At 36.9% G+C, this 24460-nt stretch overlaps 1 protein-coding gene across 1 annotated transcript in view; it reads left to right on the top strand.

Moving 5' to 3' along the window:
- LOC150085386 (rootletin-like) overlaps positions 1-23354 on the top strand; it is a 239314-nt gene extending 215960 nt beyond the window's left edge. The window contains exons 14-17 of the mRNA XM_090374550.1: positions 178-429; positions 6309-6436; positions 21501-21664; positions 23109-23354. Coding sequence (XP_090230676.1) covers positions 178-429; positions 6309-6436; positions 21501-21664; positions 23109-23354 — 790 coding nt within the window. The remainder of the gene's footprint in view (positions 1-177; positions 430-6308; positions 6437-21500; positions 21665-23108) is intronic.
- The last annotated feature ends 1106 nt before the right edge of the window (positions 23355-24460 follow it).

Here is a 24460-nt window from a genome sequence, read left to right as displayed (position 1 = left end):
TTAGGTGCCATATTTGAACACAGTATTCCAAGTGTGAGTTTTTTAACGTTTTGATGAAGAATGCCATTAACTCTTTTCTATATCAAAAAGTTTTCTTTTAAGTGAATGCTATAAATTATTATGATAATTTGATAAATCATACACCACTTAATCATATGTATGTAATGTATTTGGTAGGCGACAAGATCTTCAAGAGTTTGTGAAGGATAAAGACCGCATTAAAACTGTTCTCAGTGATACTGGCAATGAAAAATCATGGTTAGAGCAGATGAGGAAAGCTTTGAATGAGCAGATTGATTCACTTAATTCTGAAAATGATAGGCTACATCGAATGATACGGGAGTTTCAGCAAAAAACTGAGAAATTAGAAGAAGAACGCGAGGATATCAAGTCCCAAGATCACCAGTTATCGTTAGAATTGGATAAAAGGTTTTGCTTTTCATTATAATTTTTTATATACTTAAATAAGAAATTCATTTCATTTGTGACCTGTGTATAACAAAGTAAAATAAATATTTGTAACAAATATTTATTGACATAAAAGACTGCTCATAGTTTTTAATATTTAATTCTCCAAAGCTGGTTAAGCCAATCTAGCGTATTTTTGGGAAATTAGAATATTTTTTGGTCATGCATTGACACTTAGATGAATATGTTTGGCAATTCATGACATAAATACATTTTTTATTATAGCAGTTAATAATGTCATTTAAAAATAATACAACAGATTATTATCACTCACAATCTAGCTTCACATATTTAAAAACTTTCTGAGTAGGTCCGTCCACATGAACTTGTCATTTTTCATTTTAATGAAATTTTAAGTATGACAAATAATATGAAATCTGTAGGAATTTTCTGGTTAAACTTTTATTTTATTCAAAAGCAACTTCCGAAGATTTTAATACCTTCGTGTTTGTAGTATTTGTATTTGATTATTATTATTACCAAAGAAAATTTAAAAATATGTTGCTCTTTAGAAAATTTAGATGATCACTGGAAACTCTTTACACAAATTTTTACTTGGTTGTTATCCTTATGAATGAAAAATTTGTGCAAAGAGAATTTTTTAATTATATGCAGATCATTAACCTTCATGAATTTGATTAAAAATTGGTGTTGGGCAGCTTCCAGTCCTTGATATGCTGTATCAAAAATGTCTTGTCTGCTGCTTGTGTCTAGTATAGTGTAATTCAGAATAATTACTACAATATTAACACTTTGCAATACAGTGTTGCAGTCACCTTGACATTGTAAAATTCCATATCCAATCCATTGTCACATCCAGTGTGCCTGTTGGCATTTCCAATTATGGCATTTGTTTTTCTGCTGTGCTGGTGAAATTGCTGTATTACTATTACCATCTATTTATAATTCATATAAACAATCTGAAAGACCAAATCCCTGTTAGTTGATGTTTATATTCAATTGTTAAACTTAGACAGCATTGTTCCCCCCCCCCCCTTTCAGTCCACCTTTGTTTGATGTCATGGCACCATGAACATTGGCTTTTCAGATTATTTCAGATTATGAAATTTGTTTTATTGCTGTACTGGTTCAATTGTTGTACTTTATACTTCATATAAAGGATCTGAAAAATGAAAGTTACATTTATATTCAGTTGTCAGCAGCAGGGCAGGTTTTTTTTTTTTTTTTTGTCTTCTCAAAGTCCAAATGTCTCAACCAACGTGGCTATATGCATTTACAATTACGAAATTTGTTTTCCTGCTGCTGAGTCAGTTAATGTACTGTCATTTATTTACGTTTAATATAAACAATCTGAAAAACTAAATCGATGTTTATGTTCAATAGTTAATGGCAGGCGGTTTTTTTTTACCTCACTTTTCTGTCCTCAGTAACACTGGAAACTGGCACGACTGTTGCATTTCCAATTATGAAATTTGTTTTTCTGCTGTACTGCATCCATTTATGCTTCATCAAAATGATCTAAAAAACAAAGTGGATGTTTATATTCAACTTTTAACCGCAGGCAGTGTTTTTTTTTTTTTTGTATAGTAATCACAAAGTAACTTATGCTCGCTGTTAAAGTGAAGTATTTAGACATACCATGAAGATTTACAGGCTTTTATGATGGCAAAATTGAGAAATTTTTGGATCTTCCTGAAGAAATTTAGGGTAAAAGAGGAAACTCTTAGAAATAAGATAGTTTTTGACTGTTCCATAAGGTGACTAGATATAGGTTTCACTAAATAAACAACAGGTGTTTTTTAAATTTATTATCAACATGAGACTAAATGAAAAAACTGATATAAAGAAATAATAGCCTGAAGAATGGACAGACAGAATTAAATTTTTCAAGAATGTATTTAGCAGGAAGAGAATGCTGCAGTTATTTTGGATGTTGCTTCTCTTCCCACCCATAAAAGAACAAACAAGGAATTCAAATTAAGGGCTCTATAGTAATAAACATTGTTAATTTTCTGGACGGAAGGTTTTATGAATATTTTCTTCTGGGAAGAAATATTGCACTAGAGCTTTTAAACTGTTTTGTCCAGCTGTTTTATATATTAGCTCATGTAAACCCAAAAATAAATCATTTTTGAGCATCACATTTCAAGCATTTTTTTCTGATTGATAGAGACAGTGAAATAAAGACAGGAAAGACAATGAAAATAATGTATGACTGCAAATGAATAATGCATGACTGCAAATGACTTAAACAAAAAAAATAATAATAAATAAATAAAAAGTAATGAAGATTGTACATTTTGCATTTATTGTATGGTATAATAACCTTAATTTATAAATTACATATGTACAGGTATCTGTGTGTGTGTGTGTGTGTGTGTGTGTGTGTGTGTGTGTGTGTGTGTGTGTGTGTGTGTGTGTGTGTGTGTGTATATGTATATATATATATATATATGTACATACTTATGTATATCATGGCCTAACAGTAGAAGGGCAAATTGGTTCTGACTTTAAATCTGTCAAAATGCACTGTGTGACAGTACATGTTTTATGAAGGCACAAGATTGTAGTTAATTCACTCTCAGGTTGTGCTTGAAAAAATGGTATACAAGTTCTAATCATTGTTGAACATCCTTCAGTAAAACAACAGTACATTATCCCTTCATCACTAGAAATTTTGGGTTCCTGTCTCCAATGAGTTTCTCTTCATTTGTACATATCCTGAAACATGAGGTTTGTATTCACCTCAGAGTAGTCTTCAAAAAATGTTTCCCTCTATGTTTAGGTGATGGTGCATATTCTCAAAAATTTCTTCAGTGCTATCAGATTCTTCTTTCTGATTAATAGAGGAATGAGTATGCAAAGTTCCATTTATTGCATCATTCAAGGTGACAATGTCTTGTTACTTCATAGCATCAGTGCCGACGGCTGCACTTTCACCACATACTTTTCTGAAGTGACAGGCCCATGACAGGTCTTAAATTTCTGGAGCCATTCATTGGAAGAGTATGTTCAATATTAATCGAGTACACAGCCTTAGTATTTAAAATATTTCTGTCTACGGGAATATTTTTTGCATTCATCATCAATTAGCCATTCCAAGAGTACCTTTTCATGGTCTGGATATTAGATATTTTGCCTTTCATGCTCTGATCCATCCTACCATGCAGCAGATTTCAAATTTTTCAATCTTTTTTGGTCTTTCAGAATGGAGAACAATGTACTCATTAGGAATAATGAACTATTTAGCAATATTGGCCTTCATTCTAAGACCAATTTTACAAGCTGTAAGACCATTTTACAGCTTGTAAAATTTTAATTTTGTCTCTAATTGGCAAAGCTACCCGCTTTTTGAGAGCCATACCAATAAAACAACAGTTTCTATGTACCGTTGAATGAAATGAAATTCTAGTCAAAATTAATTTCATTAGGCCAACAAGCATGAGAAATTGCCAATGAGGGATTTTTCATGGTCAGCCTGTAAACTTTGTGTTGTTATTTTTATGTCACTATGTTAATGTATTGTCATTAATTTCAATATTTAGAAATATGAATGTTGTGATTCTTCATTTTAGGAAGGAGTGGTGCAGCTGGAACCAGTACAGAGAAGGGTAATGAGATTGGTGAGGGGAACAAAGGGTTGCTCTTACCAAGAAAGGCTTATGTTCTGCAAATTGCAGCATCTGGAGACTAGACATCTGCTTGGTGACCTGATTGAGTTGTGGCCTTGAATGGTTTGAGCAAGCTCAATGCTGATGGATCCTTCCTCTTGCTTAGATTACACACCTGAGGGGGCATAAATTCAAATTGAGGAAAGACAGTTGTAGAATAGATGTGTGGAAATTTGCCTTTAGCCAGCGGGTGGTTGATTGCTGGAACAAACTTCCATTGGTCGTTGTGGAAGTTGATAACTTAAATAAATTTCAAGGAAGAACTGGACAAACTTTTGGAGTGAATGGATGGGTAGAATGGAATTTATTATTATTTTTTTTTCTTCTTTGCTGATGCTGTATAAGCTTGCTTTCTTGCATCATATGCTTCTACTAATGCTAATGAATGTGAAATAGTATTAGATTTATGGGATATTGGCCAGGATCTACCACATCCTGGTTGTGGTAGATCCTGGCCAATTGTTATAATATGCTGGGATGTTAAAAAGAGGCTTGTTAGACCTCATGTATTTCTTTCCTGAATAATGTCATTCAAATGCAGGTTTATCAGTAGGCTTTTACTCTGTTTTACAGCTGCATTCACTAAAAGAACACTCTCCATAGCTTATTACCTCTATATGCAGAGTCAATTATGTAGCGAAGAAAATGACTGGATCAGAACAAAAAACTAAATGCACAAAACAGCGGTGCACCAGTGTTCAAGTGCAATTCACCATCATTAGAAATGCCATAGAAGCACTGTTCATACTCTTTGAATGGAGCCAGTTTTGAAGAGTGATTCTTGAAGTGACAGAGTTTGAAAAAAATACTACATTTTTGATGTCTTATTCATGATACACTGTGTTTAAACGGAGAGGAATGGAAAAAATGAACTGCAGGGAAATGCACCTAGTTGGAAACTCAAAAATACTGTGTTTTGGAACTACACTCTTTGGTTATGAGAACTTTCAAAGGTCTTGCAAATCATAATGTTAATTTTTTTTTCTTGTATATGTACAACTTAATATTGTATCTAGTTTGTCAGATTCCCTTCATTCAGATTACGTAGACTTGTTTTTCATGTTATTTTGCAAAATTTTTATAGAGCAGTGATGATAGTAGAGCACTGCTTTTTTTTGTTTTGGTAATATGTATTGGTTGCATAGAAATCCTAAAATTAAAGTACAGTCTAAGCTCTTTATAGTGACCCTCTTTTTAACATCCCACATGTTATAACAGTGTATGCCTTTGGTCCCGGCCAAGTTTTCATTAACCTAATGCCATTTTATGAACAATTTTTATGAACAGTTGCTATAATGCCTGATACAACGACCATTTTGTCATTCCCCTGGGGCTTCATTATATAGAGCTTTGACTGTAGTATTATTTTTTGTAAGTACCTCTTGTATAATCCAGTAGAACATGAATTAGAAAGTGAAATCAGAGTTTTCCTTTTCATTCTCCCCTCCCTCTCCACACCAGTGTTGTTTAAACCTATGGATCACGGTGTTATCAAGAGTAGAATACTTTATAGAAAGGAATAAATCATGGTCATAATACAACAAAATCAACCTAAGGCAGTGGGTTTTTAACTTATGATCTCTGGAACTCTAAATTCTCAGTTGTCAGCAGTTATGCAAATATTTGTTAAAATTTCAATATTTATATGTAATGATCAGCTGATACTAGAAAATCAACATCATTATCTTTTGAAAATAGAAGCTGTATAAGCTGTAAATACTAAATTTACCTAATTTTTTTCCTTCCCATTTGTTAGTCGATGAATTTTGATTTCTGTAACACATGCATATGTGCTAGTGTGGGTGCGCTCGCTCTCTCTCTCCCCCCCTCCCTCTCCCCCCTCCCTCTCCCCTCTCTCTCTCCCCTCTCTCTCTCTCTCTCTCCCTCTCTCTCTCTCTCTCTCTCTCTCTCACCCCCAACCAGTATTTTTTTTTTTTTTTTGAAAGTTTGTTCAGGTGGAATAAGACTTCGAGTACTTTGAAGATGTCATATTATTTCAGTGTATGCATTTAATTTAATAATATGAAAGTTTTGATAACAAAACCAGTGTTAACTGAAAACTTGAGTAATGATGTTGTATTAAATTACAAATATGTTGACAATGTAGTAATTTTGATCTTTTTTTTTTATTGGTGAGATTCTCTTGCATTAGTATTAAACATATTTTGGTCTTTTCAAAAAACTTACGATAAAACTTTTTATCATTAGTAATAGACAAGTTGCAACGTTAGAAGAGAGGCTTGCCATCTTAAAAGAGGAAGTGTCTGACTTACGTGAGTCAATCCAAAGGCTACATATTGACAATGAATTATTGCAACAGGAAAAGATTGACTTAAGTAAGTTTTGTGAGAATTTCTTGCTTAAATAACATAGTCTGTATATTAGATTTAAAATTTAATGTGAAAATATTGTTTAGAATGTTTTCCGTTGTCTATAATCGCGGTCGCCAACCTTTCGGACCTCACGGACCACTACCATGATTTTTTCCATAAAAGTAACATTCTAAATATGAAATGGTACTTACACTTGTTTTTGCACTCCAAGTTATTTGCAAAAAATTGGATATCATTAATCTTAATATAATTAATAATATAATGGCTTTATAATGATAAAAAAAAGTATAATAAATGAACGCAGATATATTCATTATGAAAAATAGCAAAAAAAACATTTTAAATTTAATTTTATTAAATTTAAAAGAATTAACAGAAAACAATTAATATTAACAATTATCAAATATCGAGTGCAACTCGACATAGAGGTGTATAAAGGATTGATTATAGCAAAATAATCAGTGTGACATTTGTTGCTGCTTGTTTGAAATAAGTCGTTGGATTCTTGGCTCCAATGACATTACTGCAACATGGAGAGTCGTTTGTATTTCTAGCTGACAGCGGTACTTGTTTTTAATTGCCGTAACTGATGAAAATGTCTTTTCACGCCTATATGTGTAGTTGTGAATGGAATTAAAATTTTGATGACCTTTTCAGCACTCGGTACTCACTTTTTACGGAAAGCCAAAAATGAGATCTTGTTAGGGACAAGTGGAATTTACCTTTGAAACTGTCATCGGATGATAGATCGATTAGGCTTTCTTTTTCTTTCATGTTCAAATTACTATCCTTGATTTTCGCCAAAAATGGATCTATTATCCACGTATTTCCATGTCTGGTGTCCTCTTCCTTTGGGTAATAATGACCAAAAGAGTCAGTGAGCGACTGTAAGTGCAATCGAACAAGAGTTATTACCTGTCGGTTGACATCTTCCTGTTTCATATAATCATCAACATTTGGGAACATTTGCAGATCTTCTTCAGCCAACCGCATTTGCCACAGCAATATCTTCCTTTGAAATGCATCCATTTTGCCTCGCAATGTGAACACATCCGTAAGCTGTCCTTTTGCAAGGACGGGTTCAGTTCGTTTTACAGAGAAAAAATATCTGCCGGGTATGCAAGCTTGGACAATCATTGTCGGACAAGAGATCATGGAACCTCGAATTATTTTGCTGCTGGAACTTGACTTCGTGGCGCAGGTCGAACAATCGGGTTAGTACTTTGCCCCTCGACAGCCATCTCACCTCAGCGTCAAGAAGCACCTTGAGTGCTTTGTGGCGAATTTCGTTTACAATTACATCAGAGAGTACTTCGTGCAGTTCTGGAGATAATCTTTTCACCACAAGTTGCTCACGATGTATAATACAATAAGTAAACAAGATGTCTGGGTGTCCAACGTCTTTCACTTTTGCAACAACTCCTGAACGATGTTGAGTCATGCTTGTGGCACCATCTGTGCATATCCCAACACATTTCTTCCATTCAATACTGTGTTTCAGGAAATAACCATTAAGTGCATTGAAAATTTCAGAGCCTGTTGTTCTACCCGACAAGATTAGTGAACAGAGGAGTTCTTCCTTTAATTCTCCTTGGCAATCAAACCTCACAAAACAAAGAACTGCCTTGTTAGTTATGTCTTAACTAACTGCCTTGTTAGTTATGTTAGTTAGTTCGTCAACTTGAATTGAATAAAATGTAGAATTTTTCACAAGTGCAATCACTTGATTTTCAATATCTTCGGCCATGTCTTCAATTCTACGCTTCACAGTGTTAGCGGATATAGGAATTCCTTTCAGTTTCTGGACAGCTTGTTTCCCCAAAACCTCTTCACAGGCTTGTAACAAGCAAGGCTTAATTAATTCTTCTCCAATTGTATAAGGCTTTTTACATTTTGCGATTTGAAGTGCTATCAAATAAGATTTTACTAAGGACTTATCTTCAACAATCTTAAGTTTTGCAAATTACAGAGTCTGGAGTTTTCTCAGAATAATCACCTCAGAGGGCATAAATTCAAATTGAGGAAGGACGGATGTCGGATAGATGTGCGGAAATTTGCCTTTGGCCAGCGGGTGGTTGGTTGGTGGAACCGACTTCCATCACTTGTTGTTGAAGTTGATAGCCTAAACAAATTTAAAGCTCAACTGGACAGGTATTTCGAACGAATGGAGGGGTGAAATGGGAGAGGGTTTTTTTTTTTTTTTTTTGGCTGATGCTGAATAAGCTTGCTTTCTTGCATCATATGCCTCTACTAATGCTAATGCTAAATCATTGATGCTAATGACTTTTTTGCTTTTGCAAATTTTCACGTATTCTTTGGAAGTATTCATCTGGCTTTTTAGCTAAATCTGGGTGGTTTGACTGCAAGTGCCTGCCGAGTTTCGAAGGTTTCATGGCATCATAGATAAATGCTCAGAACATATAATACAAAGCGGCCGTGGATCCAGTTCACTTCCAGGTTCTTGAATAAATCCAAACTTCAAGTAGTCCGCATCATTTTCTTGGAACTTTGAACTTTTTCTTCTCTCTGCCTCCAGTTCTAATATCCTTCCTGATGATGCATTGCGGTGGCTGCGGAGGCTCTGCTTCATTAATCAACTCATGACAATGCGATGTATTACCTAGGAAGCGCAAAATGCTTGCTTGTTTTTTCTCACTCATTGGGGTTATTTTATTTGAATCTAAAACCAAACAAGAAATAAGATAGTTATCAAACTCAAGCTCTTTGATGCCATTAAATATCACACTGTGCGCAGTTAAAATAAAAATATCACTGGTCACTTACCTAAGAACTGCGAACTGTGCCATGCCCAGGCTAGGCCATCGATTAGAAATAGCTTTCTATATTTTTTTACAATAAAAGTAATACCGGATATTGCACTGGGCCTTTTATAAACATGCAACATAACAAGGCGAAAATTGCAAAAAAGTAGAATCAGAATATAATGAAACATTTTAATAAACACGAAAATTGCTGCTGCTTTAATGCCTCCATAGCCAGGTGGGCAGGAGCAGCAGTGCATAGCACACGCTTCTTGATTAGACCGGGGTTCGAGCCCGTGACCACCAAATACGGAGGATGCAGAAAGGTCAGGGAATGACCACTGCATATCCCCGAAGCAATATGGCCTTAGTTGCTAATGCTCCTAAAACACCAAATAATATAACAACGAAAATTGCAAATATATTCAGATTACTCTGCAGACTGCCAAAATTCTCTTACGGACCACCGGTGGTCCGCAGACCACTGGTCTATAACATTAACAAAACATGCTACAAAACTGTAGTGAAAGATATAGGTTATTTTTATTTTGGTTTCTGCCTTGGAAACTAGTTAACATGCAAATGAATAAGATGAAATATTGCTCAACATGAAATGTGTATTTATTTTCTCTGCTCTGAGGTACTGTTAGTTTTCAATGTTTTTAATTATTAATTTAACAAAACATAACTCAACAAAATTCTGTAATATGAAAATTATTTAAATTTTTTTATAAATATTATTATGAATCATAAATATGATTAATCACAAATTTCTTCTGACAACATTAAATATACAGTGCAGTAAACATTTTTCATGGCAGTACAGTCAGTACTTCCATGAAAAGTAACTCATGTTACCTTTAAAGGAATGTCTAGACTTACTTCCTAAATTGTTAAAAATCTATCAGATAATTAGAGAGAGAGAGAGAGATAATCTTTAATGCCCTTCACGGCCAAAAAGCCAGGGGTTTACATTTGTACAACTTCCCGAAACTTCCGGGAAAATAGAACAATTAATTTACAAAAACAGGTAATTTTACAAAAGAAAACATATTTTATACAAAGGAGAGAACTCCTTACGAGAGTTAGGTCTGATTGAGCTGACTTAACATCGAGATAAGAGCACCAGCTCAATCAGACAGGAACAGATGCAAGGTACACATGTCAATGCAGATTAGTCCTACTAGACATAATTTTTTTCCTGTAAGTCCGGTCAATAGCGAATTTGTTCAGGTCGGCGTCAAGTGCCTGGGTTTGCTTGAACATCTGCTGAGGAAGGAACCTGTCCGAGAGATGGAGTCGCGCTGAATGCGAGTAGAGCTCGGGATTGGCCCTAAGGGCAGCAGGGGGGATCCTCCAGCCACAGGTATCCCAGAATGAAGGTGTTGCGATTATGCCTGTTATCATCTTGACTGTTGCTAGGAGGCGTTGGTCTTCGACTAAGGTGGGAAGCCGTGGAATCCCGAGAGAGTTGGCAAGCTGCGTGGTGTGAATCAGAGCTGGAAGGTTGTGCTTCCTGTTGGCCCACTTTAGGAGCCAGAATTCTGTGGCAAAGAGTGGTTTCTTTATTGATGGTGCCGCTGACGCCCAAATTTCAGCAGCATAGAGTAAAGGTGGAAAGATGATTGCTCTTATGTACCTCACGGTTGTCTTTTTATCTCTGATATGAAGGAGATGCTGTTTTGCTATCCACCGGAGTCTTGAAGCACGTGTGAGGAGCATGTCTATGTGGGCGTTGAATCGAAGTTTGGAGTCGAATACAACGCCCAGATCACGATGGCTGGATGCAATTGGGATGAGGATGTTGCCGACCGAAGGCTGGAGAGAAGAAGGAGTTTGCTTCAATGAATACACCATGAATTCGGACTTAGCAGGATTGATCTTGAGCCCGAACTGGCAGAGGTAAGATGTGACTGCAGTGAGAGTGTTGTTAATTTCCGTTTTTACCAGATCAAGGTCTTGACCAGGGATGATGGGAGTCAGTATCTTGATATCATCTGCATAGCTCAGTAGACATCGAGAATGTGCAACCAGTGGGAAGATAATAGATGAGAACAGAAGGCCGGAAAGGACCCCTCCTTGTGGGACTCCTGCGGTGACGGATCTAGTAAGGGTGCGATCTCCTGTATGAAGCTTTATAACTCTGTTATTCAGAAGAGAGGAGAGAAAGCATAATATGTTCCCTGTGATCTGGAAGTGGCATTCCAGGAGAGTGAGTAGTTGGTTTACTTGGACGGCATCAAATGCAGCCTCAATGTCTAAGTAAGTCACAGCTAGTTCGTGCCTTTTCTCGAATGCTGACAAGATAGTATTCGTTGTGGCTAGCAGATTTGTGATCGTTGATCTGTTTGGAAGGGAGTAGTGAATTTGGGCTGGATTACTGGGCATGATCTGCTTGGTGAGGATCGGGAGTAAGGTCTTCTCCAGGAGCTTCAGCAGGCTGGAGGAGTTGGAGATGGGTCGGAAATGTTTAGGTTTCGATGGCGACTGAACTTTGGCTAAAGGTTTGATAAGATAGTTTTCCCATTGCTGTGGGAAAATCTGGTTCGAGAGTAACTGGTTGAAAATAATTAAAAGTGGCTGAATAATGTACGGACTTAGGCATTTGAGCATGAATTGGGGAACTCCATCATCACCAGCGGTTGACGAGGCAGGTAGAGAATTGATGGCGACGATCAGCTGTTGTTTTGTGATCTGAATGGTGCTCAACACTTCTTGCTGGGTGGGCTCTGTTAGTAGAGCCAGATCTGAGTTTTTGATAGGATTACGATTAAATCTTGTGACGAAATCGAGCCACAATTCAGGATCAAATTGCAGAGGAAAATGAAGGTTCACTTTCTTGTATGGAATTTTTCCTTTAGCCAGATCTCGGTTAACATATAATTTGATTGCCTCAGATTTCATGCGATTAAATTGAGCCCGTGCCCTAGAATAAACGATGCGATCATTGACATTTTGCGACTGTTTCCATGTGCGATGGAGCTGTTGCTTCAGCTGGAAACTCATTTTGAGTTCTGAATTCCACCAAAGTCTTGTATATGGACTGATTGTGATTTTTTTAGAGGCGGCATATTTGGCAACCGTGTTGATCCAGTTTGTGAGAATGTTCACAGCTATTTCTGGGTCACAAGTCTCTAAGGCCACCCAGGGAATGAGAGAGGCGGCTCTGATGCACTTATCTACGTCAAGTAAGTTGGGGCTAGTGATGTCAACCTTTTTTGTTGTCCTTCTGGTTTCTAATTTGGGGGCTGGCAGATATGCAGTCACATGTATTGGGACATGATCAGAGTCGAATGACGTTTCTGCAATGTAATCAAGGGTGCAAGGGATAGAGGCTAGAACTAGATCTAAGAGGTTATTCCCCCTGTTTGGAGCTTCATTAATAAGTTGTAGATCAGCACATCTCAAGTGTGCCAGAAGATCCTTTTTCATATTAGATAGCTGAGGAGGTAAATTGAAATCACCACAAACTACGTGAGAGGCTGTGGGATGCAGCTGATTGATTATCCAGTTGGAAACTTCAAGGATGATTTGCGGGGAAGGCGTTGGAGGTATGTACACCACACAGAGGTCAAACGTCACGAAGTTGTATCTTAACGTAACGAGGATTGCTTCATAGTTAGGGGAGTTACTGGATTTATTATCCAATAGCTTGAAAGTGGATTTCTTGTAAAATATTGCGACGCCTCCACCCTTGCGTGCAATCCGAGATGTGAATACGACCCCATAATCAGCTGGGGCAGCTGCTGCTAGGAATTCTTCATCGTCATTGAGCCAGGTTTCGGTGATGGCGAGCAGGTCAAAATATCCGGGGAGCAGAATTTGCTCCATAGTGTCAAGCTTGTTCCTAAGACTACGCACATTCTGATAAAATATGGTGCAGGCAGGTACTGTAGGTACTTTGATATGGACAGGTGGTCTCTGACATCGCACGACTCGATTCAGCGGGGTGTGTCTAGGACTGATGAGCACAGGGATCGGCATATTGGTGTTCCGTGTCTGTGGTTCTAGTTGCGGTAACGAGATCTGGGATTGCTATGAATGAGGGTACCATTGATGGGAGTCCTTTCCATTACTTCTATATCGCTGCCCTTTATGCCCGAGATATGGCATAACAAGAGCTCCAGCAGGCCAGATTTCAGGATTGATAATTATAGATCAAACCAAGACCAAAGACTAAAATGCTTCCATACAGGCCTCTCTTGTGACTTCTACAAAAATGCTACTTTTGGTTGATTGATTACTGTTTATTTTTTATCTGTATAAGTTCTTGAAAATAAGATAGTTATAGAATATCTCTTCAGCATGACCTGATCAAGAAAAAAATTTCAAAAATAAAATAATTCATGGTTGAATAAGGAGATCAAACTTATCCTCCTAGATATATTTAACAAAAATCGAACTAAGGTATCTTGATGACCCAGCTAAATTGACGAACTTACTTAATTCAACTGAGCTTATCCGATTCTATAAAAACTATGCCCAATCCAGCTTAATTGCAATCTGCTCTCATTGCGCACGCAATCCTGCTGACAGCCACTCCACACAGGCTTCAAGAGGAGATTTTTGTGATGTAGAAAAGCAGAATCAGCACCCAGCTAAGCAATCAACTGATTATAGACTGCAGACTTCCTCAAGCAAGATCGATAGATCTGCTGAAAAAGTTAGTACCCTCAGCAAAGGGAAGAAAATATCTGATGTTCAGGCTGAAGCAGGAAAACAGAGTAAATCACAACAGACTAGCTCTGTAGGCGAAGCCAACATCAGTAATCTCATAAAGTTTCCAAAGGATAAGGCACTGCAGGTGGATTTTGACGTCAGCAGCTCAGAGGATAGAAACATCGAAACCGGTAGAAGAACTCACAAGAATGATAACAAAAAAACTGGTAGAAGAACTTATGAGAATGATAAGGATCTAATTGATAGCAACACCTCTTCAGCCCATTATCATGCAGCCAATTATCTCTGTTCGGCACACACACCTTCTCAATGTGAGGATCGCCTATTCAAAGGCAAATACAATCTCACTGTAGTACCACACAAATCCAAGTCATTTATTTCTCGGCTCAGTCCACTCACAAAAGTGGAAGTTTTACATGAATTCATCAGAAACGAAATCGGAATAATAGCTGAAGTTCGTGCACTTAGAACTAAACATCCATCCTACGCTTCTTTCCTGGTGACCTGCAATACATTGGATGAAAGTAAACTACTGGATTCCCTGTATTGGCCTCCGGGATTAATAATCAGACCATTCAAAATCTACAAAAAGAGTACAAATAATGTGAAGAAGAATGATAGTTAGCAATCACGGTGCACAAACAACTCTTTTTCTCTTCTTTTCCAGGCCTCTACTGTTTCTGTCCATATAGGGAGAGCCGATGATGGCTGCCAGCAATCTCTTCACATATATTATCAGAACTGTAGGAGCTTAGTGAATAAAATTGACAAATTTAGAATCTCGCTTTGCTCTCTGGAGTTTGATATATATAGCTTCACAGAAACATGGCTACACGATGGGATTCTGGATTCGGAAGTGGCAGCCGTGGGCTGTGCTATCCTCAGAAGAGACAGAGGATCTAGAGGAGGTAGTGTCGCAATTATTATCTCAAACCAATTTGCAGTAACAATGCACAGGACTTTCCACAACATTGAAGGAATCTTTTGTCAGCTGAAGGTTCATAACAAAACTGTTCTCATTGCAGCCATCTACCTTCCGCCCCCTGTCGATCTTCTTATGGAGAGACTGTCGCAAGCGCTCCGTGAGTTTGAAACGTTTTTTGGTGAAAAAACGTTTCGAACCAATGCGTTTTTTCAATGCATTTTTTCACCAAATGTGTTTTTGGTAAAAAAAACGCATTGAGGAGTCAACCGCTACAACTAAGCTGCTATATGACATGTCTGAACTGGGTCTCAAGCAGTATAACAATACTTGTACTAGAGGCAAGGCGATGCTGGATCTCATTTTTGCATTCAAGCAGATCCTTATTTTAGAAACAATTTCATTTCTGCCATCTGATCACAAGGCTTTAAGCTGTCAAATAAACATATCACAGAAGAGTAGATGCACTACTCCTGTCCCAGCCAAGCTGAACTTTAGGAGAGCAGACCGGCAACTATTAGGGTGTGAGCTCGATTGCGTTGATTGGTTCTCCTTCCCACGGATTAATGATCTTGACGCACTCACCGATCATCTTATTAGCACAATCTCCTCTATCATTCAAGAGTAAAAATTACAGGAATAGATTCCCTCATTGGATCGCAACAGACATAATTGCGATTATATGAGCCCAAGAACAGTGCAGAAAACACTTTAGGACGACACCTGATGAAACATATATGGCACTGTTCAAGGAACACAGAAGCAACATTAAAAGGATGATCAGAAATCAGTACGCTCGTTATATTCAATCAATTCAACACAGTTTCACAGTAAATGGAGACCTGAAGCCATTTTGGAACTTGCTAAAGAATTCTAATAACTGCTCAACAGGAACCAGGATCATTGATTCCAGTGGAAAGCCTATAACCTGTGACAAAACTAAAGCTGATCTTTTTTGCGACCTTTTTCTCCTCCTTTTCCGAGAAAACTGCAGCTACTGCTGCTTCAACTTAACAATTTCAAGTCATTAAGGATGATACACTGAATAATCTCTCGGTGGACACAGACAATATCATTTAAGTGCTTCAGAAACTAACAAAAGATTTTTCTGTAGGCCCAGATAAGATTCCACTTATCTTGTGGAAGAAATGCTTTCCACAACTTAAATATATAATATTGCATATATTCAATCTTTCTGTTAAAACTGGTATCTACCCCACTCACTTCAAAACTGTTAATGTTATTCCTATCCCAAAGAGAAGTGCAAACCACTCACTAGAGAATTACCCTCCCATCTGCCTTATGAACTCGCTGACAAAAATTCTGGACACTGTCATTCACCACTGATTAATGGAATATTTTCATCACTTCATCTGCGACTGCCAACATGGCTTCACCAGGGGCCGATCAACTACGACTAATCTTCTCACTATCTGACAACAGGTTCTTGACACCATCGATCGCGGAGGACAGGTTGGTGTGATCTATACAGACCTTACTAAGGCTTTCGACAGTGTCCTGCGCAATCAACTTGCTCAAAAACTAAGCCACTATGGAATACTTGACCCTTTACTATCCTGGTTGATGAGTTATATTTCATATCGAAAACATAGGGTGATCATCGGACAGGAAGTCTCAAGGGAATTTTTTCCATCGAGAGGAGTACCACAGGGATCATCTCTTGGGCCTCTTTTATTCACCATCTTTATCAACGATCTACCGCAATTTGTTGAGAGAGGTGGTATTAAGATACTTATGTTTGCCGATGATGTGAAACTATATTCACGTATCAGCAGTCGAGATGATGCAGTTAACCTTTAGGCTGCTCTCAACTCTTTTGCTGATTGGGTTGCTTTGAATGATTTGGAGGTATTTCCTTTGTAGCTTCGAGAAAACTAAGACTTTGGTTAATGAATATTACATCGAGGAGATGCCGATTTCCAGAGTTGACGAAGTTAAAGATCTGGGAGTTACTTTTACCGCTACACGTGGGTTTGATAAACATGTTAGGAATATATTAAACCAAGCGAAAAAACAAATTGGCTTCATTAACCGCAGATGTACAGATTTCAAGATCCTCAGTTTTCTGTGCTCCTATTCAAGACAACTGTACTCCGTATAGTGGAATTTGCTTCTCCTATATGGAACCCACACTATGCATACTTGATACAGCAAATAGAATCACTCCAGATGAAATTTATCCACTATCTTTCCAGATGTAACCCCATGTTTTACCACAGAATCTTCTACCGGAATCTCTGTTCCTACTTCAAGCTTCAATCTCTGGAAACTCAGCTAACTGTTCTTGATTTAAAACTGTTGTACCACATCTTCACTGGTTCAACCTACCTGCCGGATCTTCTGTGCCATATTGACCCTCACACTCCAGCGGTGGCTACTAGACAGAAGACTACATTCCACATCGGTAAACCTAGATTAAAGATATCCAGGAACTCCTTCTTCAAAAGAACATTGGCACTCATGAACAAGTTGGACTTGGATATGGCTGTGAACAAGAAACAGTTTCACAGAACTATTTGAAGTAGGTTGACTGATTGACGGATGAGTTCTGGGCTAAAGATGTCCTCATTAATGTGTGAGTGAGTGATGATGTCTCCTGCAGCAAACTGCTTTCTGCAAGTTTTCATAGCGCTGGACCTGACGTCGTGAATATCTTTTTTATTTTCGTGAATTGGACTTTTCCTGTTTGAATTAACTTTCATCGTACAAAGTGTATTGGCACCTCCGTAGCCAGGTGGGCAGGAGCAGCAGTGCGTGCACACGCTTCTTGATTAGACCTGGGTTCGAGCCCATCACCACCAAATACGGAGGATGCGGAAAGGACAGGGAATGACCACCGCATATCCCGGAGCAGTATGGCCTTAGTTGCTAATGCTCCTAAAAACCAAATAACAAACAAACAAACAAAGTGTATTAGTCTACCATTTATTATTATGTTTTGTACAACCTTTGCTCTGTTATACACTTTAACTGGGCGAATGCCTGTTGTGTATTATATTATATGTATATTATTATATGTTAAAAATAAATAAATAATTAGCAGTTAATTAAATTTAATTAACTCCTAAATTTAGTGTGCGATAATCAGTAACTTTATTCCACGAAAACTATAAATATATTTCTGTCCCAAACTAAGATATTCATAGTTTGGAATAGAAAAGAAACTATGAATGTTAGTTTTCTTTTCTGATCAGTTATTGGGAAGAAAATAAATCTATAGAAAATATTGATAAATGTCTACACTATACAATTATAATATTTTGGCATTTACACATACCTTTGTCTGACTAGTGATGACTGTACAGTCACTAATGTAGGTAAGCCTAAATAATTCAGTGTAATTTATGAACAAATTGCATGCAATTAAACCTTGAATTGTAGTGCAAATTATTTTTCATCAGTGATTAGCATCAAGTATGCTTTTATATTTGATGATACATTTCAATTGCTTTTGAAGCTTGCAAACAATTAGGGCAGGTGTTAAAACTGAATGGTAAATGCAAACGATAAGAATTTTGCTGTGATGACGACAGAAATTGGATGAGGTTGATTTGACAGTATTGCTTGTTTTTTAGCGATGAAGCCACTTTTCACTTCAGTGAGGAAAAAGATTCTCCAAAATGAAATTTGTTTTGTGCCATTTCATTCAGAAAAAAATTTTTTTTTAAACTTATCTAGAATTTGAATAAGTGGCTTGTATCCAAACGTCATGAAAGTTCTGTCCTCCAGCAAGATAGCCTACCACCGAACCATCATATAGATGTAGGAAAAATGTCTCGGTGATAAGCACAACTAATAGACATTCCTTAACCGAAATGCAGAATCACTGAGATAGTGGCATCAGTTCCTACAGATAAAGGTCTACAGGCAAAGGTCTAGGTAGAAATGGATTACTGAATTGATGTCTGCCACGGGACTTGTGGACTCAATATTAAAGGCCTGTAAACTCAATAGAAACTTTCAGAGATTCCCTTACATCTGTGTACAGGAACTCCCTGACTTATGGAAATTCAACTTTATGTAAGTTTTTCCCATCCTGGAAACATATTTTGCATCCTGTAGGAATAAATGGAGGTAGCGTGAAAATATACCAATAACACTTTTTTTTTTTTTTTTTTTTTTTTTTGTAATTCGTTCCAAGTCCTCGGAAGTTGAAAATTTTGTTATATTACTAAGCTGTTTCTCTCTCTAAAAGGCCATATTTATAATGGAAATTGCACTACCCTTTTACCATTATCATATGTTCCTGTTATAAGAATCAATTTTGAAAGCCTCTGTGATATTTTTCTAAAGCACGTTTTTGGAGGTCACAACCATAAAACAGTTTGCACTTTCCAGTTTATTGGGCTTTTCTGTTAGTGCAATCTATTATAAACGTAAACTCGATCTTATTGCATTTGTGATAATACCAATAACTGCAATTGTGCGGGTTTTTATGCTATTATGGTAAAATGTGTTCCCCTTCACTGAATCACATAAAAACAAATTTTCACAAACTTCTCTTCATTCCTATTTACGCATTACAATGAAGAACGGAAAGCGACCAATGAAAAGTGCTAGTGCTGGCAGTGCCAGGAAACGAAACAAAATTGTTTTAGAAATGAAGATGAAAATGAATAAGATGTACGAAGCAGGACAAAGTTTGTCATCTATTGCGAGGGAATTAGGTCTCACTGCTTCAACAGTGAATATTGTTTTAAAGGACTGTGTGTATAAAGGAACATATCAAAGGATCAATGCACTTAAGATCAACAGTGATCACAAAACAGCGATCAGGTGCTATATCGAAGATGGAACAGCTATTAATAATATGGATCGAAAATCAGATTCAGAAGCGAGTGCCCCTGAGTCTAATGACCATTCAAGCAAGAGCAACAAGTATTTATAAAGATATTAAGGATAAGTATGGCGAACCCCAACCCAAGTTCGTGGCAAGCAAATGGGTGGTTTCCACAACGTTAAAGTGTGCGGTGAAGTTGCCAGTGCCAATTCTGCAGCTGAAAAGAAATTTTGTGATGTGTTGAAAAACATTATTGATGATGGCGGCTTCATCAATAATTCAATGCAGCAAATTTTTAACGTTCACGAGACTGCTCTGTATTGGGAAAAAAAGCTGTATCGAACATACATTGCCAAAGAGGAAAATACAATGCCAGGTTTCAAGGCATAAAAAGATAGGGTCACCTCTTTCTTGGGGCTAATGCAGCGGGATATTACAGATTAAAACTACTGCTTGTGTATCATTCTGGAAATCCTCATGCATTTAAGGGCATCAATAAAGCCACCCTACCCATGCATTTACGATCGAAACAGAGCATGGATAACAGTATCTCTCTTTGAGGATTGGGTTAAATGCTGCTTTATTCCCAAGGTTGAAAAATATTTTAAAGACAACGACATTCCTTTCAAGATTTTTCTTCTATTAGTTAATGCTCCTGGACATCCTACGCATCTAGATGATTTCTATTTGAATGTGAGTGCCATATTTCTACTGCCAAACAAGACTTCACTCATCCAACCTATGGATCAGGGTGTTATTTCGAATTTAAAAGCATACTCTTTACGCATACTCTTTAGGAAGAAGAGAAGGAATTATCTAATGAAGTAGATGGTGAGAAAAATTTTACGTTAAGGGACTTTTGGAAATCTTACAATATTTACCACACCATTTTAAATATTAATAAGGAATGGGCAGAAATTACTAAAAGTTGTTTAAATGGCTCATGGAAGAAAATATACCTATGGCACATAAAAGGTTTCGAAAGATTTGGAAAAAGACAAATCATATGAAGTGGTTACAGATAAGATTGTAAAGGTTGCAGAGCTACTTCAGTTGGAGGTTGATGCCAAAGACGTGGAGGAGTTAGAGAAAGAAGAGAAGGAATTATCTAATGAAGAACTTGTTGACTTGCAGGCAGTGATAGTGAAAGAAGAAAATGCTGACAAAGCTCAAGATGAATCAAATGAGGAGCCGAGATTCTTCATCACCAGAGAGAGAGATGGCAGTGGCATTTCATGAAATTGCAGTGGCAAGGTTTGAGAAGATGGATCCTGACAGTGAATGATTCTTAAAAGTTAACAGAGGGGTGAATGATATGCTTGCTACAAAGAAATCTATGATGAGAAGAAAAAAGCCACCATCTAGTCATCCATTAATATGTTCTTTCGTAAAGTTGAGTGGCTTCTAAATCTCCACAGCCCTCAACCTCCGCAGTGGTGTACTTATTGGCTGATGTCAATTCTGACAATGAGGCTTGAGAGGTAAAAATTACTGACATTATGCCTGTCTCTTCCCTTTTTTTATAATTTTATAATTTTGAAATATTTTTTTAAATTGCACACTTTTGTAATTTTTCCTGTGCATGAGATAAAAAATTGAATAAACACAATAAATAATTCTATTTACATGTTCGTCAAACATTTCTTTTTTTGATTCAATCAATTCAGTGAGCACAGTTGCGAGTGCTGCACAAGCATGGGGAAATTCCCTGACTTACGTTGCGTTCCGCGGAATGCAACCCTTACATAAGTCAGTGAGTTCCTGTATATATGAATACTAATAAGTGCTATTTATTTCTGCGATTTTTTTTGAAATTGTTCGATCCATATTTGAATAATCTTGTGTTAAGTTTAGTTAGTGTACCACAAAGATGTTCCTTTGATTGGACTTCTTCCTCTTTAGATAGAAATTTAGTTCACTGTGATAATCAGAAGACATTACTTGAAGTTGAATTAGAAAAGATGAGGAGAGAGGAAACCTCTTTAAAAAATACTATTGCTGATCTTCAAGCCCTGAATGAAAGTTTATCTCAAGATAAAAATGAATTAACCAACACAGTGACTCAGGTAAGTAAATTTAGTTTACCTGACTTTATCATAAATTTTTGATTGACAAAAAAAAAAAAAAAAAAGTTTTAAATTTCAGATCATGAATTGTATTATATATATGACTATACATATGCAGTCCCCTCCACACATACATATTAAAGAATAAATGTGGAATAATCCTAGTGAAACCTTAGATGCTTCTAAGGTTAGCCTTAAGACTGTTATTACACAATGGAAATATGCTGCCTTTAATATCTGTTGCATATGCTGTCTACAAAAAAGAAAAATATGCAAACATGGAGAACATCCTCTTAGGTGTGCACTATCAATAGTATGAGTGGTAGATATGTGGTGATATAAAGGTAATTGCTATTTTATTAGGACTACGAAAGGGTTACATTAAGTATTGTTACTTTCACTGTGAGCGGGATAGTCATAGTCGTGCCGAGGATATGTGCTACAAGAAGAGGAGTTGGCCTCAACGAAAATCATTAACACCTGGAATGAAGAATGTAGCATCTTTATTTGGATCTGGTAGATCCAAATAAAGTTTTGCATCCACCACTCCACATCAAACTGGGGCTCATGAAAAATTTTGTGAAGGCTTTGGAAGTGAACAGTCCTGCATTCACATATTTTTAAGAGAAATTCCCAAGACTTAGTATGGTGAAGTAGGCAGGCATTTTCTTTGGTCCTCAAATAAGTAAACTTTTTCAAAGAAGAACAGTTTGAATGTGTCAGTGATTGCGAGAAATCAGTGTGGAAAACCTTTTGAAATGTTTCAACTGGTTTTCTACGAAATTTTAAAGCTGGCAACTACTGGCACCTTGGGGGAAATCTCATTACTTCTTACGAAAAACTGGAGTGCTACATGTCATTGAAATGAAGTGCATTTTTGGACTCATACCTGGATTTCTTCCCACCACACTGTAGTGCCATCAGCATCGAACATGGTGAGCCCTTCCATCAAGACATTGCAGCGATGGAACAAAGATATAAAAGCAAATGGAGTGCCACCGCATTAGCCAGTTATTGTTGGATGGTAGAAAGGGATGGTCCTGAAGCTGGATACAAGCGAAAGATGAAAAGGTCCCTTGTTTGATACAGGTATGTTTGTAGCTACAACTTACTGACATATAAGTATGAATATTAAAAAAAAAAAAGACTTTTTTCGAAAACAAGAGCTAATCTGCCATTTCTGTGTTTAGCACTCCAAAATCTATAAAGTAAACTTACTTTCATGCCCATAACAAGATATGGCCCAAAATTTGTTGTTCAGTGTAATTGACTACTAAATTTAATTTCTATTTTATTATTTTTTTTTTCCCGTTTACAATTAATCTGTATAAATATTTAAATAATCATATTATTATTTCAAACTTCAATAATTGACTACTCAGGTTCATTTGTCTGCCAACTTGTTTTTCCTTTTTTATTCTTCCTTTAATTTTTTCTTTCATAGTTAGAAGAAGCAAAATGCAAACAAAAAAAGGAAAAAAGTGAAATAGAAAGGGATAAACAATCATTACAAGAGAAACTGCAATATTTGGAGAGTTCCTGTCAGGATATGGAAAACAAGATAGAGAAATTAAGTGAATCCCTTGATATGTCAGAAATCACAAGAGAAAAGTTAGATGAAGAGATTGCAAGGCTAGAACAAGAGAAAGAGGAGCTACATGGCCAAGTAGCAAAGGTATTTATTTATTGATCAATAAACATAATTGTGGTAATTATCTGTTGATGCTAACTCTGTGGAGTATAAAAAAGGTACTGCTACAGTCGATTCCGGTTATTTGGGACACATCGGGACTAGTGCATCTTGGTCCGATTAAGCGGCTGCCCCAATTATCCGAAGTTTCACGTAAATAGTTAAAAATACAATGGACCCCCGCTTTACAGTTGGTTCACTGTACAGTCAGTCCTCGTATAGCATGATAGTTGTGTTCCTAGAAACCCTCGTGCAATGCAAAATCGTGCAATATAAACAACAGGCTCTATGGGAAAAATAGGGTTAGGTACCGACCACCCAAGATTGAACACATTTGTAACCAAAACATTACCAAACACAATAAATAATCGTGATAAAATTCTTACGTATTTTATTACGACTATTACGTAATAAAATATTGCTAATGCTTTTGCTTCTGTCGTAAGCAAACTTGTTTTTTGTTTGGTTTGCTATCAAACAGATGACAGGCGTTCCATCTCTTCCAATTCTTTGTGTCTTAATCTAATGGATTTTAATTACACTTTGAGTTATTCCTGCTAGGAAAGTTGTTTTTATTTTCTCTGCATTCTTTATAATTCTTGGTGTTGCCTCATTTAGGTCTGTACCACATGCAATATCACATGGTCTTTCATTTCGCTCAAAGCGTTTTACAATTTCATATTTTTTCTCTATCAACAGAGGCGGACTGGCCATAATCCTCACTGGGGAAATTCCAGAGGCCGGTGTGATTTTGGCCATAAACCATAGTATGAGGCCATTATAAATTTTCCCGGATAAGAATTTTTGACCCAGCCCGCCTCTGTTTATCGATATTGCTTTTTTTTTTTCTCTCTGAATCTGCAATGTCGTCACCAGGACGCTTTCTTTTCACACCTTTTAAGTATTTTACTCATTTTTAGGGAATAAAACAATTATAAAACGAGGAGGCACGCTTGATACACATAAGCAAAGCTGCGCGCGTGTAGCAACTGAATAAACAACACCGTGAAGGCAGAGATACACTATTAACACCTCACATTTTACTAAAGCACATTTCTGGGGGTTACTACCATAAAACAATTTCCAGTTGCGTTTCTGCTAGTGGA

This window comes from Mastigoproctus giganteus, chromosome 5 (assembly GCF_048544385.1).
Source record: "Mastigoproctus giganteus isolate SK-2022 chromosome 5, ASM4854438v1, whole genome shotgun sequence".
Classification (NCBI taxonomy): Eukaryota; Metazoa; Arthropoda; class Arachnida; order Uropygi; family Thelyphonidae; genus Mastigoproctus; species Mastigoproctus giganteus.
This window is presented reverse-complemented; position numbering and strand designations above follow the sequence as displayed.